Source organism: Antechinus flavipes, chromosome 2 (assembly GCF_016432865.1).
Source record: "Antechinus flavipes isolate AdamAnt ecotype Samford, QLD, Australia chromosome 2, AdamAnt_v2, whole genome shotgun sequence".
In the NCBI taxonomy this organism is placed as follows: Eukaryota; Metazoa; Chordata; class Mammalia; order Dasyuromorphia; family Dasyuridae; genus Antechinus; species Antechinus flavipes.
The window spans coordinates 504978040-504994744 of record NC_067399.1 but is presented as its reverse complement, the minus strand read 5'-3'; the positions used below and the strand labels follow the sequence as shown (position 1 = coordinate 504994744).

Sequence of the window (16705 nt, the reverse complement as noted above, 5' to 3'; positions counted from 1 at the left end):
GATTCTGAAAATCATCCAATTTTGTTAGCTGTTCTTCCCAGATGTTTCATATATTTTATGAGCATGCCATCTATACTATCTATATAACAAGTCACACAGCATAAGGACAGATCCTTGGTACTCCTTCAGAACACTTGCCATAGTAACATTGAACCACTAACAACTGCTCTTTTGAGTTTGGCCATCCAGCCAGTTTTGACTACATTTGATTGTTGAGATAAGATGAAATGAGATTTGATTGTTGATGTTGAGAGTTGCCAAACACAAAGCATTCTATATCTGGCCAGGACACTCCTGAAACAGATTAAATTGTCATTGGGAAATATTTAACAAAAATAAATAAAAATGCAATAACACAAAACAAATATTAATAGATGCTTTTCTAAGTCAATATGTGCCCTGCAGAGATCCTTATTACAATCCTCATTTCTATTTTAGTTTGACACCACTGATTAAATTCATTCTGTCCATCTTCTCTATAAGAAAACTTTGAAATATTTTATTTAAAATTTTGTTAAAATCTAGGGGGAAACTATCTCAATTACATTTCTGTCATCTGCTATTTAGTAATTCTGTTAAAAAAAAATCAGGATAGTTTAGTATCATGTGTCCTTTGTGAAACCATGCTGGTTCATTATAATAACTTCCCCGAGTATAAAGCTTATGAAACAGTGTGGAAACTTAAAGTAATATATGTAAAGGACTTTGCAAGTGATCCCCAAACATTTAGAGCTAGGAAGATCTTAGAACCTATCAAATCCAATCATATCATTTTATAGATGAAGAAACTGAGGTACAGAGAAGCTAAATGATTTGTCCAGGGACACCCAACTAACCAAAGATGTCAAGATTTGAACCTAGGTCCAAGTTCTTGAACCAAGGATTACAAGTTCTGTCTACTATATCATGGTTCCTCCCATAGTACTGAAATCATCTACAAGGGGAATGACATCCTGTCCTAAAACAACTATATCCTGTTCTTCTGCTCAACCAACTCTCCCATCTGAATTTGCCTCATGGAGGGACGGAGCCAAGATGGTGGAGAGGACAAAAAGGTCTTTCTGACCTTCTCCCTCAGACTAATTAGCAAATCCAGTCTGGACTGACAGAATCCACAAATATTGGGAGTGTAACAAATTACCAGCAGAAGATAGTTTCAAAGATCTTCAGAAAAGGCCTGTATCAATCAAGCATGGAGGGAGATGGGCCAAGCACAAGCAAGCCGAGCACAGATGCCAGAGCAGACAGCTCAGACCCTGAGTGATGCAGACACCCCGTGGCAGAGAATCAATGAGGAGGAATCTACAGGAATCTACAGAAGTGTTGGCCACTCTGTCTTGGTTGCAAGCCAGTAGATCAGCAGAGAAGTTATAAAACATCCAACACAAACACAAAAGGTCAATAGTGAACCCCCAAATTCCAAAATCTCATAGGGCCTGGCCATGCCCACCCAGCCAGGAGTGAGTCAGCACTGACCCAGAGCAGCCACTGCTGCTTGTAGAGGAAGCTTGGACAAACTCCCTGGCCCTAAAAAACATTTCTCAACTTAAAAAACTACTCAACGTTTAGCTCAGACAGAAATTCCTGAAATTGTTTGTGATTTAGTGCATTAGCTCTAATGAAGTTAACACAAGATACCACAATTTTCATAATAGAGTCCCATTTCAGTGATTTACTACACAGCTTAGGTTGGTGGATGAGGCAGTGTATGGCTTTTGGATGAGAATGGTTATGTTTGTCCATCTCTTGGTTAATGTGAGCCATTACTCCTTTCTTAGATCCCACCATGCTAGAAGCACCATCAGTTGTCATGCTGGCTAGTTTAGCCCAGTCCAGTTCCAAACCATTCATAGTTTGGCAAATCTTTTCATAGATATCCTCTCCTATAGTTGTTCCTTTGGTGCTTTGCAGTGCAGCAAAGCTCTTCTATGACTTCAAAATAATCATTTGTCCCATGAATAAAAATTAGAAGTTGTGCAGAATCACGAACATCATTGCTTTTGTCGAGTGCCAAGATAAAATAAGAAATTTTTTTTATGGAGTTATGCAAATACTGATGCAGATTGCCTCCCATTTTTTCAATCCTCTGTGTAATTGTAGGTTCTGAAAGACTCACTGTACTAAATAAATCGGCCTTCTCTGGACACATCTCTTTGGCAACAGAAAGAAGGCATTCTTTAACAAATTCTCCCTCCACAAATGGGCTGCCAGTGCGTGCTGTTAGCTTGGCAAATTGAAAACTTGATCGCAGTGATGAAATATTTAGTTGCTTCTGTTTCACAAAAGTATTTTGCTGAGTTGTCATCGTATTTTTCAGTTTTAATATTTTATCTTTTCTCACTTCTCCAACCAAACAATCGTATTTATCTTTATGTTGAGTTTCATAGTGTCAATGCAAATTATATTCTTTGAACACAGACACTATATTCTGGCCTATCAGACATACAGCTCTTTCCTTGTACTGCATGAAAAAGTAATCATAAATCCACTGTTCTTTGAATATCCTACACTCCGAGTCAGTTTTTCTTTTTCCTGACATCATTATTTCCTAGGAATTCCAAATTGCTATTAGTAAAATACCAATATATATACAGTGCTACAAAAACAATATACCCGCAATAACTTTGCCCACACAGAGACATACAGACTGCAATGCCCAACTTCCTCCAAGCTGCCTCTGAACTGTGATGCCTCCATTTCCCACACACTCTCTCCTGCTCTTCGTGCTCCCGCCTCCGACCTTCACTGCTGCAGTGAATTCCCCCTGCATGTGACATGTGCAGAATCTCTGTACATCCCCTGCGCCTATCTGTGGTGGCTGCTGCTACTGTACAAGGCTGTGGGCCATCAGTGCTCCATCTTCTGCATCTGTCTCCCTTCCCCACATCCACACTCGGGCCTGGGAACTCACCTCCCCTCGGTATCATCTTACACTCTATCTCTGCCGCCTCAGCCCAGGGCCGGAAGTGTGCGTTGCTAATGGGAGTTTAGGTAGAAGATCACTTCCTGTCTGATTTTGCCATAACCCCGAAGGCCGCATAAACGTCCTCAGCGGGGCGCAACTGGCCCACGGGCCGTAGTTTGAGGACCCCTGATGTAAACCATTTATCAAAGATTGACATTAGTATTTGAGTAGTTCAAAAGAAAGATTGGGGTAGAGCTGAGCATGACGTGACTCTAAAAAGCAAAACTGTTTAGGAAATGGCAACACTAGTAATCATGTATATGAAGGAGGTATGAGAACAAGAACCAACACAGAGACATTGGATGGGGAAGGAGGGCTAGTAGTTGTGAAAACCTACTCACATTGACAATAGGTTAAAGAGGGAATAATATATATGAAGAAAGGTAGAGTACCCTCCAAAATCTATAAAGAAGGGGGAAGGGAATAGAATAAGTTGAGATACAGAAAGGTGTTTAGATTAATAGAAGTGGGATGAGGTACATAGATTAATGGGAAAAGGATAAAAAGGGAAGGAAAAATGGGGGAAGAAGATAGAGGGGAAGGCCCATGATGGGGATGAGGGGTGGGGGAACAATTAGAAACAACAATTGGCAATTGCCAAATCAGGAATAGAATTTATTAGGAAAAAATGTTGTGATAGGTAGTAATCATTGCTCTCAGATAAAGTTAAACTTTAAAAAGATTCAATCAAGAAAGAATATATATTATATGTCATCTATATTAATACTGTTTTAGATGTATGTGTATATGTATATACAGATATGTGTGTGTGTGTGTATGTACATAGACATATATACACTTACATAAATATATCCATGTTTAATTATAGCCTGCTTGGGGGAAATGGGGAGAAGAAAGAGAGAAAAAAATAAAGTAAAAAGTTCACAGCAGAGAACCAAAGAATAACCTATAAGGAAGCAAAGAAAATATAGTCATGAATAAATACAATGTTTTCTATTATTATATATGCTTTCTTGAAATGAAAATTTATTGTTACATGTTTTGAGTCCTCCCTGATGTTCTGCTGGACACATGACAATTTTTTTCTGTCTGTCTTCTATTTTGTTTTTTCTTATTTTGCATTTAAGTTTTAAATAAATAAATACATTTTTAAAAATAAAAAAGACATGATAGTTGTAATGAGTTTAGATAAATTCTCTAAAGGGAGGGAATATATAGAAAAAAAAGCAAAGATAGCTGAAGATAGTTTTGATAAATGTGTTTATTTCCTAAATATTTATTGAATGCTTATATCATTATGCTAAGCACTGTGGGGGAATATAAAGTTGGATAGCATTTAGTATCATAAGACATAGAGAAGATCTTAATAATCACCTAATTCACACCCTTCATTTTACAGATAAAAACCCTGAAATACAGTGAGGTAATTTTTTTTTAAAAAAAGGAAGACATTAATAATTAAGTTTTCATGTAATAATGGAAAGTTTTCATGTAGAAGGAGAAATTTTATCACCTTTTTTAATAGATCAAGTCCTTATGAACTTGAAGTCAGGAAAGTTAGGAAGTAGAGATAAGGAGAGAAAGCATTCCAGGCTTGGAAAACAGCCAGTGAAATCTGAGCATTATTGGTAGAATTCCTAAGATTTCTGTTTACTTAATCTTTTTATCTGTGACTGATGCTGGAAACAGGATATTTTTTTCTTATCCCCAACTCTCTTCCAGGGAGCTGGTGCAAACACAGACAATATTCTCTTTATAGCCGACATGACTGAAGAGGAAAACAAGGCAGAATTAATTAAAGAAACACTTCTTCAACCCAGTCGGATGGGAAAAACAATGCTTGATGATGTGGCTGTGGAAATAATCAAAAACGTCCTTCAGTAAGTCCTATTTTCTTTCACATTTACTATGCCATATTCCAGTTATCTCACTGATAGTCTTTCTTCAGTGAAAGAAGAATGTTTGTGGTTCTTGATTACTAACAAATTCATTGCTTTGTCATTTTAGTCTAAAAGCTTAGTGGCAATGTGTCTGGGTTAGATGAATCAAGTGTTCATCCCAGTAGATGTCCTGTGAATTTTATTTATACTTTGTTCCTTGTTTTCAATATTTCTGAAAAATTCTCCTATGAAATATATGAGATTTTTGCTTTTTTTTTTCAAGGTGTCTGATCATAAGTTATTATAACTGCTGCCTTTTATTTTTTACAGTTTCCAAGCAATCTTCTTTTTTAACTTGTTCTATTTTTTGTTCCATTTCTATAGTTCTGTCCTTAAATAAAACAATTGTTTGCTTTTTTCTCTTGTTTGAATTTATTTAGTATTTTATTTTTCCTCAGTAATTTGTAAAAACAATTTTTAACATTTATTTTTAAAACTTTAAGTTCCAAATTCTTTCCCTTCCTCCTCCTATCTCTCCTTAAGACATGCAATTTGATATAGTTTATACATGTGTAATCATGCAAAACATTTCCATGTTGTTAAAAATAAATAAATAAATAAGAAAAATAATATAAAAAAGTGTGCTTCAATTTGTATTCAGGCACCATCAGTTCTTTCTCTGGGGATGAATAGCATTTTTCATCATAAATCCTTCAGAGTTGTCTTGGATCATTGTATTGCTGAGAACAGCTAAGTAATTCACAGCTGATCATCTTATAATATTGCTGTTACTTTGTACACAGTATATTTACACTTTTTTCTTACTTTCAATTTTATTAATCTCCTACTTTATTTTCAGAATTTCAAATCTGACATTTAATTGGGGATAGGGTTTAACTTGTTCTTTTTCTAGCTTTTTTAGTTGCAGGCCCAATTCATTGATCTCTTTCTTATTCAAGTAAGTATCTAGAGATATAAAACTTCTCATAAGAACTGCATTGGCTGCATCCCATAAATTTTGGTATGTTATCTCATAATTGTTCTGATACAGAAACAAGTTCTACAATCTTTGAATTAATTCACTTAACATACACAGGAGAGCCTTGTCAAGAATTGATCATTTTAAATTATATTGTAAGACTCTGACTCCCAAGCCAGAAGAGGCAGCACTTGGAAATCAAAATTATTAGCATATTCATCACATATATTATCTTGATAATTGTGAAAATCATAATTTTTCCCCAACCATAATATTTATTCATTGAATCAGTACATTCTATATAGTTTGCTCATTTCTTTGGTTGTCTCTTTTCCAAAACAAAAAAAAAAAAAACCATTTTTTAAGGTTTCTTGTAGTCCTGCATTTTTTTTTTTTAACAGGGTCATTTATATTAACATTTTAGTCCTGCTTTTTTTTTTTTTAACAGGGTCATCTATATTAACATTTTGAAGGGGATCTTTAAAAGATAGGCATCGTGACCACTCATTCCTCCATCTTCTTTTCCTTTTTCTCTTGGCCACAATTGATAATGTTGACTATTATCTTCTTAATAATTTTTTTCCTTCTTTGCCTTCCTTAACACGACATTCTCATTTTACTTCTCTACTCTCTCTTTGTCTCTTTTTCTGGCTTTTCCCACCATCCAAGTTAAGAAAATTTCCCCCAAGTCTCTATCCTTGGTCCTCTTTTCTTTCTCTTGGCAACCATGTCTATCATTCATTCAAGTGATCAATCAATCAAACCTTAAGTACCTGACATATCAAGTCAATTCAAGTCAACAAACATTTTTTAAATGTGTGCTATTATAGACTTTATTCTAAGTGCTGGGAGCTACATAAAAAGGCTATATATATATATTCCCTGTTAGTAAACTTATGATCTATGCAGAGAATAATGTATAAATTATATACATGTATGAAGATATACAGGGATATAAATAGGTAATCTATAATAATCTTAGGGGAAAGGCAGTAGCAATAAAAGGAACTAAGAAATGACCTCCTTGCAGAAGATGGAATTTTGGCTGAGACTTGAAAGAAGTCAAGGAAGCAAGGAGATGGAGACAAGGAGGAAGAAAATTCCAAGGATGAGTGACAGCCTGCAAAAATGCCCATAATCAGGAAGGCCTGGATTCAAATCCTGTCTCTTTCACTTACTAATTCTATGACTCTAACTTCTCTGTCCTTAGTTTTCTCATCACCTAAAATGAATGAGTAGATGTTGATGAACTCTAAGGTTCCTTTCAGCTTAGTTCTATGTTCCTATGTAAATATATAAAAATATTAGGTAATTGGATGTGGGAGAGGACTATAACTTTACCTTTCACTTCTGTGACAAAAATGCAGGTGAATGTTTTCTGCAACCTGCTAGAAACATCAAAGCCTTTGCAGCTCTTCAAGCTCTTCATAATCACAAGTGAACTCCTTACCCCAAAAAACAAACAAGGAAAAAAACAACAATAATGATGACAACAATAAAACCACCTTCTTCTTTCAGGAAATCTCACAGCTCTTCCTTTTGGTTTCAGACTTCCAGAACAAAAGCGTGATCGAGAACATGGTGGCAAAATCAAAGGTGAGTAAACTTTGGGATGTGAAAAATTGATCATCAGAAATCCTAGAGATATTTCCAATTTTTGTCAAAGTACTGAGAAACACCCCAAGTGTTTTGCTATTTTCTTTTCATTATCTAAAGGGAAACGTCCAAGACGACGGACAGACAGCATCATCCCAAATAAAGACATAAAGAAGATCTTATCAGTGAGCAGTAACATATCACAGGGAAGGTAGGATTTATGAAATACAAATTTGTTCCCTCTTTTTACCTTCACTTCCTTTCTCTCTTTCCTTTTAACCCTCCATTCACCTCTCTACAATCTTCCTACCCAATTTCTGCAAGTTTTTAATTTCTTGTTCTCTGAAGCATTGGTCTTCTGATATAGCCCCACCTTTTTTTTGTCTCTTATTTCTCATGTACCTTTATTTTTTTTTTTATTTTTCAGTCAAATCCTTCTATCTTTCTTCTTATTAATATCATAAGCTAGCTACTCTCAGCCAGAAAAACTCAAAAGTATGCTTCCATTAGGGTTTCCCACCAAAATAAGGCTAAATTGAAGTAAATTTGGATAGTTTGTGCAGCCTGCAACCTGGCACAGTGGAGAGAATTATTAGGCTTAGAATTATGAGAAACTGGATTTAAATCTTGCCTCTTAAATTTGCTAGATATTTGATTATGGAGAAGTCAATTAATCTTTCTGAATCTCAATGTCTTTATAGCTATGATATTCTCAATAGTGTTGTAAGGCTTAAGTGAAAGAATGTGCAAAGAACTTTGGAAAATTTTTAATGCTCTATAAATATCAGTTATTAGTATTATCTTAAGATTTTGCTGGCTCTAATCTTTTCTTCCAGAATATTTTTTTCATGTCATTATCAGAGCTAAGACTTCCTAAAATATTACTCAAGATAGGAAATGGTTAATGATAGGAATTAAATCCATAAATTCGTTGGTATAAGGAAAATTCCCAGTTCTAGAAATTCCTTTCATCAATGAAGCTTGGCAAACTTTATGCGATTTAATAGTCGTAGTTGCCTAGAGCACTAAATTAGATGACTTGCCCAGAGTCATATAGCCAGTATATACCAGAGTTGAGATTGAATTCCAAGTCTTCCTGGCTCTAGAAGTCAGCTTTTTCTTCCTTAGTCTACTTTGCTTCTCAAAATGAGTGCAATTTTTTTTTTTTTTTGACATTTGATTTTGGAAGTATGAACTTATCTCAGGGAAATGGAAAGCATTAGCATATTTTCCAGGTGTCTGAATGTCAAAAAATATCCCAAAGCAATTTAGAGCTAAACCTCACAAGATTAATTCTGATCATGTTGCTGTGGAATCCCTTAATCTAGAGGTATCAACCATACAGCCCCAGAACCAGATTAAAATGTAATAGTGAAATATTTAGCAAAATGAAGGTAACATTACATTTTAAGACTAAGTTCATATGTGGCCAGGAGAGATTCTTATGTATGGATTAATAGTCCCATTTCTATTTGCGTTTGACACTCGTGCCTTTGATGTCACTAATTATTCTCTTAGTTTAAAAGAATATATATTTTATTGTTGGCTTCTTGTTCTTCTTTAAAATATAATATATGAGATAATGGTTTTCTCTGGGGGAGAGAGCAGGTTTCTCGGGGGAGGTTTTCTTGGAGGCAGCCTTAGTATCAGTTCAGATCAATATTTACCCCAAATGCAGCCAGCTGGTAAAAATACAAACGTTTATTTCTCCTTCCAAGTCTTGTCTCTTTCCTTGGGCCCGGATAGCTAGATTCTTAGAGGCCTCTCTCTCTGCTTGGCTCTAAGAGCTCCCCCCGAATGTCTCCAAATCCAAAGGTTTTGTCCTTCAGCCTCTGCCTCTGCTTTCTTCAGCCTCCAGCCAGCACAAAGATGGAATGAATGTCTTGTCTCCTTCATTTGGGGCTTGGCTAGCTTTCTGGCAAGTCTTTCGGACCAGCTTGGTCTCAGCCCAGCCACCACAGAGAGTCTTCTCAATCTCCCGCTCAACTCTTGACTCATAGCTTCTTCCTCTCAAAACTCTTCTTCCGCTACCAGCCAGCCAAGTGGAAAATATTGGAATGAATCACTCTTCACTGGTTTATATATGACTCTTCTGAGAGAATGGGATTATGGGTTTTCTCCCATAGTGCTCTCTGGCCCTAAGAGCTTCAAGGGAGGTGTGAATTCAGATATCTCATACTAAACCCTGAAATTTCCCAAACATGTGAACTTCAATGAGTAAAGGTGCAAACACAAGCATTGTATCAATTAGTTCTACTTAGTACCTTGTTTCAGGTTCTGGCCCAAAACATCTTCTTGTAAGAGTAGATCAATAATCTATCAACTCTAATGAGTTAGCAGTTTGTAAAGATTCCAACATTTTTTTTCTCCAATTATACACTAAAACAATTTAGCCGTTGGTTTTTTTTTTTTTTTAAGTTTTGAGTTCCAAATTCTATCCCTCTCTCCTATTCCTTCCCTTCCCCCCTCCCTGAGACAATAAGCAACCAGATATAACTTATACATGTACAATCATGTAAAACATTTCCCGTATTAGTCATTTTGTATAAGAAGACTTGAAATTTAAAAAAAGAATGAAAGAAAGTGTTAAATAGCATGTTTCGGCCTATATTCAAACTGTTTCATTCTTAGTCTTTTGGGATTGTCTTTAATCATTGTACTGATGAAAATAAGTCATTCATAATTCTCCATCATACAAAACTGTTGTTATTGTGTACAAAGTTCTCCTGGGTCTGTTTGCTTCACTTTGAATCAGTTCATTTAAGTCTTTCCAGGTTTTTCTGAAATCATCTTATATGTTATTTTTTATAGCACAATAATATTCCTTCACAATCAAATACTAAAGTTGTTAAGCCATTCCCCATTCCTTCAATTTCCAAATTTTAGCCACCACAAAAAGTACATTTGAGCCCTTTTCCTTTTTTGTTTTTTATATCTTTGGGATACAGACCTAGCAATGATATTCTTGAATCAAAAGGTATGCACAGCTTTTATAACCCTTTCAACATCATTCCAAATTGCTTTCCAGAATGGACAATGCATTAATGTCTCAGATTATTATCGTTTGTTCTTTATTCTCAAAGAGGACCATGACATCAGAAAGGTGATGCCATGAAATACAATTGAATTGGATTTAAATGAGGGAGGGCTATCCAAGATCACCACCTCACTTTCCCCTCCAGAGTCATATGGAACCAGTGGGAAGATATAGATCAAGACTACTGGAGATGACCCTGGATGAATTGGGAGACTTTCAGATTGAATATAAATAGCTATTATTTTTTGCTTTGGCCAGAAACCCTGAGGATATCTTACCTTCCTAGCTTAATGTATTTATTTAGATGATTTTTTTTTTGACTAAGTAAAAGAGGAGATTCTTTGCTTCAATTGCTACCTAGCCTTAATCACTGAATGGGTATGGCCCTCAATCAAAGTGAGACCTGTTGAAGACGACCTTAGCTTAAACAATTTTCTCATTTTATTTATTTTTTGCCTTTTTTTTCAATTTAGCAAATAGGGAAATATGATTTCTTATGTGTAACTGATACATTATTTGCTTTCCAATGAGTGATATATTGTTTCCAGTGAGTGAAAAAAGGTAGAATGAAAGAGAATCTGGAACTCAAAAATTTTTTTAAAAAGAATGCTTAGAATAAATGTATATTTTAAAGCAGTGCATGCAGCATATGAAGAGTATAGCTAAATTAGACTTACCCAATCCTGGCCTTATTAGCAACGCATTTTGACCAACTGACCTTCTCATGAAATCTGCTGCCTGATAGAAAAGGGAGGATCATATTTATTCATCTCCTTACTGAATAGTTTATCTTCATTTTTTAAAAAAGGTATTTTTAAAAAAGGTATAGTCAGTATACTCATCTGGACCCATAATTCCAATACATGAGATATTAAAAAAAAAACCTCAAACTCCTGGGAAAAATTCTTGGACTGAATTATAATTAATTCTATTGTCCTTTGTCCTTGTGCAAAATTGATATAAGAAGTTTCCTTTAATTAGTGTTTCTGTTTCTTTTGTGCAAATGTGTTGTATGGCATTGTTCATTCAATTCATCTATGTCCTTTGACAGAAATCTACTGCGTAAAATCTTTCTTTATTATTTTCAAAGAAAATCTCTATAAATAAAACTATCTGCGTATATCAGATAAAACTCATCATATTCCCCAATCCCCTGCACTTTTTTGGCCTCCACTGCTTGAAAATTTACTTTCTAATTCATTATCCATATATTGTCATCATGCTTACTAATTTCAAAGCTAAGAAGAATCAAGTATTGCTCCTTCCAACATTATGTTTCACCTTAGACTGGTTCTACATGCACATGATTCCAATAGGCCAGAGATAGAAATTTAAATAAATTTAAAACTACAGGAGCCATTTAGAATATTCAGTGCTAAATTTGGTTGCAAGCCATCAATACGCAAACAGAAAATAGTTTCATAATTCCCTAGCTAATGCCTCAAAGGAAAAAGTGTCCTTACCCCCAGAGAAAGTTGATTAGTGGTATAGTATTGTTTTGTTTTTTCCATTAATAAGATCTTTCCAAATGCAGTGACATGCCTGTGTCTTTTCAGTGTTCTACGATACTCCCGACCAAATCGACAAGACAAGAAGTATCAGGTGTTTGGGGAGAAGCCTGAACGTATTGAGTAAGTCAGCTTTCATTTCAGTCCCATAAATATTTAATCCTTTCTGAGGATTGAGACAATCAAGTACATAAGATTGATCTGTTTGGTTTGATTTAATTTTGGGGATAAGTATCAATATGTATAATGGAGGTCTTTTCAGCCATCTGCTTGATTGCAGTTTTCATTTCAAAATTTCATTTTAATTTTAAATTTTAGATTTAAATTTTTATTTCAGATTTCATTTTAAAAATATCATCCACTCACTTCTCTGGGAAGCCAACGACATTTTGCTTTTAATAACAGAGGTAAGGGATTCTATTTCCTATTCCCTTTAGAATTCTACTGTGTCTTCATTCTGCTGATATATCCTTTTTTTTTTCTTTTTAAATAACTTTTTATTTAGAAGTTATATGCATGGATAATTTTATAGCATTGACAATTGCCAAACCTTTTGTTTCAATTTTCCCCCTCTTTCTCCCCACTCCCTCCCCCAGATGGCAGGTTGACCAATACATGTTAAATATATTAAAGTATAAATTAAATACAAAATAAGTATACATGGCCAAACAGTTATTTTGCTGCACAAAAAGAATCAGACTCTGAAATAGTATATAATTAGTCTGTGAAGGAAATCAAAAATGCAGGTGGAGATAAATAGAGGGATTGAGAATTTTACATAGTCATCTCCCAGAATTCTTTCTCTGGATGTAGCTGGTTCAATTCATTCCTGCTTTATTGGAACTGATTTAGTTCATCTCATTGTTAAAGATGGCCAGGTCCATCAGAATTGATCATCATATAGTATTGTTGTTGAAGTGTATAATGATCTCCTGGTCCTGCTTATTTCACTCAGCATCAGTTCATGTCTGCTGATATATCTTTGATTTGATTAACTAAATGGTCCTTGTGCAAAAAAGACACAGTCCAAGTTCCAATTGATTTCTCCTTACAATTTTGGAAAATTAGAGACTGTTAGAGCTAAAAACAAAAACAAAAACACAAAACCACAAAACTTAGAAGATAGAATGCAGAAACTAGAAGGAACTTAAAGTTATAGATTGTTAGAACTAAAAAAGACTTTATGCAGTATCCATTCTATCCTTCTAATAGGCTATGGTAGTGAAGGTACATCAGTGGGAGTGGCAAGACTAGAATCCAAAGCTCCTGATTCTTAACTTAGTGTCCTTCTTCCATCTCAAACTTTTTGGTCTCAGGACCCCTTTACATTCTTGAAAATTTCTTAGTCCTCACAAAAGATTTTTTAATTTTAGTTTTAATTTTAATTTATTCTTAACATACATTGTTTATGAATCATGAAGAGAGAGAAAAATCAGAACAAAAGGGAAAAACCTTGGGAGAGGTAAAAAAAAAACAACATAGAAAAAAAAAGAAGTGAACATAGCATATGTTGATTTACATTCACTCTCCTTAGTTCTTTTTCTGAATGAAGATGGCTTTTTCTGTTCAAAGTCTATTGGGATTGCTTTAGATCACTGAACCACTGAGAAGAACCAAATCTTTCATAGTTGATTATCACACGTTTGCTGTTATTGTGTACAACATATTCCTGGTTCTGCTTGTTTCACTCAGCATTAGTTCATATAAATCTTTCTAGATCTTATTAAAATCAGCTTGTTCATTATTTTTTATAGAACAATAATATTCCATTATCTTCATATACCATATTTTTGCATATGTGGGCCCTTTTCCCTTCTTTATGATTTCCTTGGGATACAGACCCAGTAATGGTACTACTGAGTCAAAGGGTATGCACAGTTTTATAGCCTTTTGGGCATAGTTCCAAATTGTTCTCCTCCACAACTCCACCAACAATGCATTAGTGTTCCAGTTTTCCCTCCCATACTTATCATTATCTTTTCCTGTTATCTTAGCCAATATGAGAGGTGTGAGGTGATACTTCACAATTGTTTTAATTTGCATTTTTCTAATCAATTTTAGAGCATTTTTTCATATAACTATAAATAACTTTAATGACATCATCTAAAATTGTTCATATCCTTTGATCATTTATCAATTGGGAAATGTATTCTTATAAATTTAATATAGTTCTTTATATGAGAAATGAGACCTTTATCAGAAATATTGACTATAAAGATTTTCCCCAGCTTTGTACTTCCCTTTTAATCTTGTTTCTGTTGGTTTTGTTTGTGTAAAACTTTTAAATGTAATTGTATTAATACATATTTAATGTATTAATCAAAGTTGTGCATTTTACCTTTAATAATATTCTCTAAGTTCTTTTTTGGTCATAATTCCTCCCTTCTCCAAAGATCTGATAGATCAATTATCTCTTGTTCTCCTACTTTGTTTATGGTATCATCTTTTATGCCCAAATCATATATCCATTTTGACCTTATTTTGGTTTGAAGTTTCACAAAGGATTTTTGTATATATATACACACATATATATGGAGAGGGCATATGGAATGATGAGGCTGGAAGCCAGATCTTAGGAGGATTTAAAAAGAGAGTGAGAGGAAAGTAGAGGCCACATGATAGATAGCCATAGCATTTTTGAGGAGTTTAGCACTTAATAAATTGGTACTTGCACTAGCCCTACCTTATATGGTCATTATAGGTCTAGTGCTTTGGGACCTTAAAATACCAAAGGTGAGAGGGATTATTCACAAAGGGGAATAAAATGTGGGCCCTGTCTTTGAGCACCTCACTCACTACCAACTTCCTAACCCTTGAAGCCTCTTAGACAAACCTGATTACTGAAAAGGTCTATTTTTATCTTCCTCTTCTGTAGGAATTTTACCGTAAAGACAAACATACAGTCACCAGACCTGATTATATGCAGGATACTTTTGACCAATGTGTTGAAGTGTTTGGGAAGAAGCTCTTAGAGTATGGGAACCAGTCAGATGAATACTATAATTCCTGTCTCATAGGTACATGTAAAGTTGTTACTTCATTGTCTTCTATAAAAACCCTTCCTTCATTCATCCTATAAGCATCTGGTAAGCTTCAATTATGTGTAATGCTCGATATTCAGCCTTGGGGGAAGATACAAAGATAGACAATATCGTTATCCCTTCCACATCATGGGGGTGAAGGAAGGGTTAAGGGCATGATATCTCCAGGAGTAGGAAAATCCGTGTTAAATTTTTTGGCCCTCCTGTCATACTATTTTGAATTATTACATTTTCAAAAGATAAAATATGTTGATATTATGCAAAATATTACACATATATTTTAAGCATTTCTGAATTTCTAAACTTTTTCTGTGTCTTCTGCTAGTCTTCAAGTCTGCAGCTCCTGCAAAACTCCCCAAAAATTCCTATTTAATTTCTTATGCTGACCCATGATATATCAAAACCGCAGTGGGGAAAATTGCAATGTAGAACCAATAACTATAGTCTTCAAGGACCTAAAACTAGATATAGTCCCTCTGGGACTGCTCCCTTCACCTCACTCTCCCAGGTGGGTCACTTGAAGGGATGACTTCCTTAACTCCACCTCAGGTTTAAGGGTATTGAAATGGATCTGTACTTATAAATCCATAATTCATGAGATCCCACACAACATGCTTTTCTTTAATAGTCATAAAAACAAATAACTCAATACAAAGTCATATGCAAAATTAGGATATCTCTACAACATTTCCCATCCTAATAAAACTAAGTATATACCTATCAGTAGAAACAGTGGGCATAAATTTAGAATACATACCTGAAGAATACACATGACCAAGCCAACTCAGACTTGTGTTACTTCTGGGCCCCCATGTTCTTTATCTCCTTGGAATGTCCCATGCTCTTCCCATGTGGATGTAATATCTACTTGGTGAGTCACTCAGCTGAGGTCCTTGAACTTCTGTCTCCTTCCATTCTAATAGAGTTACGGGAGCAGTTAAAGGAATTTGAGGAACAGTTGCCTCATGTGGCTAATCTCGTCATGGAAAACTTTCTCCACAAACACTGGGAGACTCTTCAGTCCAGCAAAGCTGAGATCGAGGGACAATTCAAAGAAGAACTGGAAGAGTGGTTAAAGATAAGGGTAAGTGTCTCAAAGACTTCCAATAGTCAAGATTATGAGGATTTCTTCTAAACATGGGCCCAGGAGTTGACTGCATTTATTAGTCCATTTTTTTGCCTTTGGAAACTAAGATTCTTAGAACATCATAACACAAGTTTGTAACACACTTTTTTTTTCCTCTTCAGAAAATGTAATTAGTGTTGAATTTTCTCCATTTTCCTTTCTCAACTCAGAAAGTTCTGGGTATAACGACCTTTAGACTATAAACTCTTTGAGAGCTCATTTTTATCCCCAGAATTTAGCATACTGACTAATACATAGTAGAGGCTTAATAAATGCTTGTTGACCATCTCTTTTTAGAGAGACATCATAGAATAGTGGATAGAGCACTAGACATGAAGACCTGGGTTCAAACCCAATTCAGACACATCAACTGTATACACCTGAGCAAGTCATGTACTGGTCTAAGCCTCAGTTTCCTTATATGTAAAATGGGGTACTAGTAGTTAATGATATGATTATGATATGAACTAACAGTTTAGTTTTTCAAGAAGTGCCATGTTGTTTTTCTATGATTTTAATAGCATGTTTTCAAGATTTCCATTTTACAAAACAGCACACAATTTTTTGTAGGAAGTATATTTCTGATTTAAGCCAAAATTGGATTTTTCTTTA

At 34.9% G+C, this 16705-nt stretch overlaps 1 protein-coding gene across 1 annotated transcript in view; it reads left to right on the top strand.

Moving 5' to 3' along the window:
* CCDC180 (coiled-coil domain containing 180) overlaps positions 1–16705 on the top strand; it is a 131603-nt gene that overhangs the window by 95569 nt on the left and 19329 nt on the right. The window contains exons 27-33 of the mRNA XM_051980269.1: positions 4649–4806; positions 7335–7381; positions 7502–7592; positions 11975–12049; positions 12264–12333; positions 14802–14943; positions 15891–16051. Coding sequence (XP_051836229.1) covers positions 4649–4806; positions 7335–7381; positions 7502–7592; positions 11975–12049; positions 12264–12333; positions 14802–14943; positions 15891–16051 — 744 coding nt within the window. The remainder of the gene's footprint in view (positions 1–4648; positions 4807–7334; positions 7382–7501; positions 7593–11974; positions 12050–12263; positions 12334–14801; positions 14944–15890; positions 16052–16705) is intronic.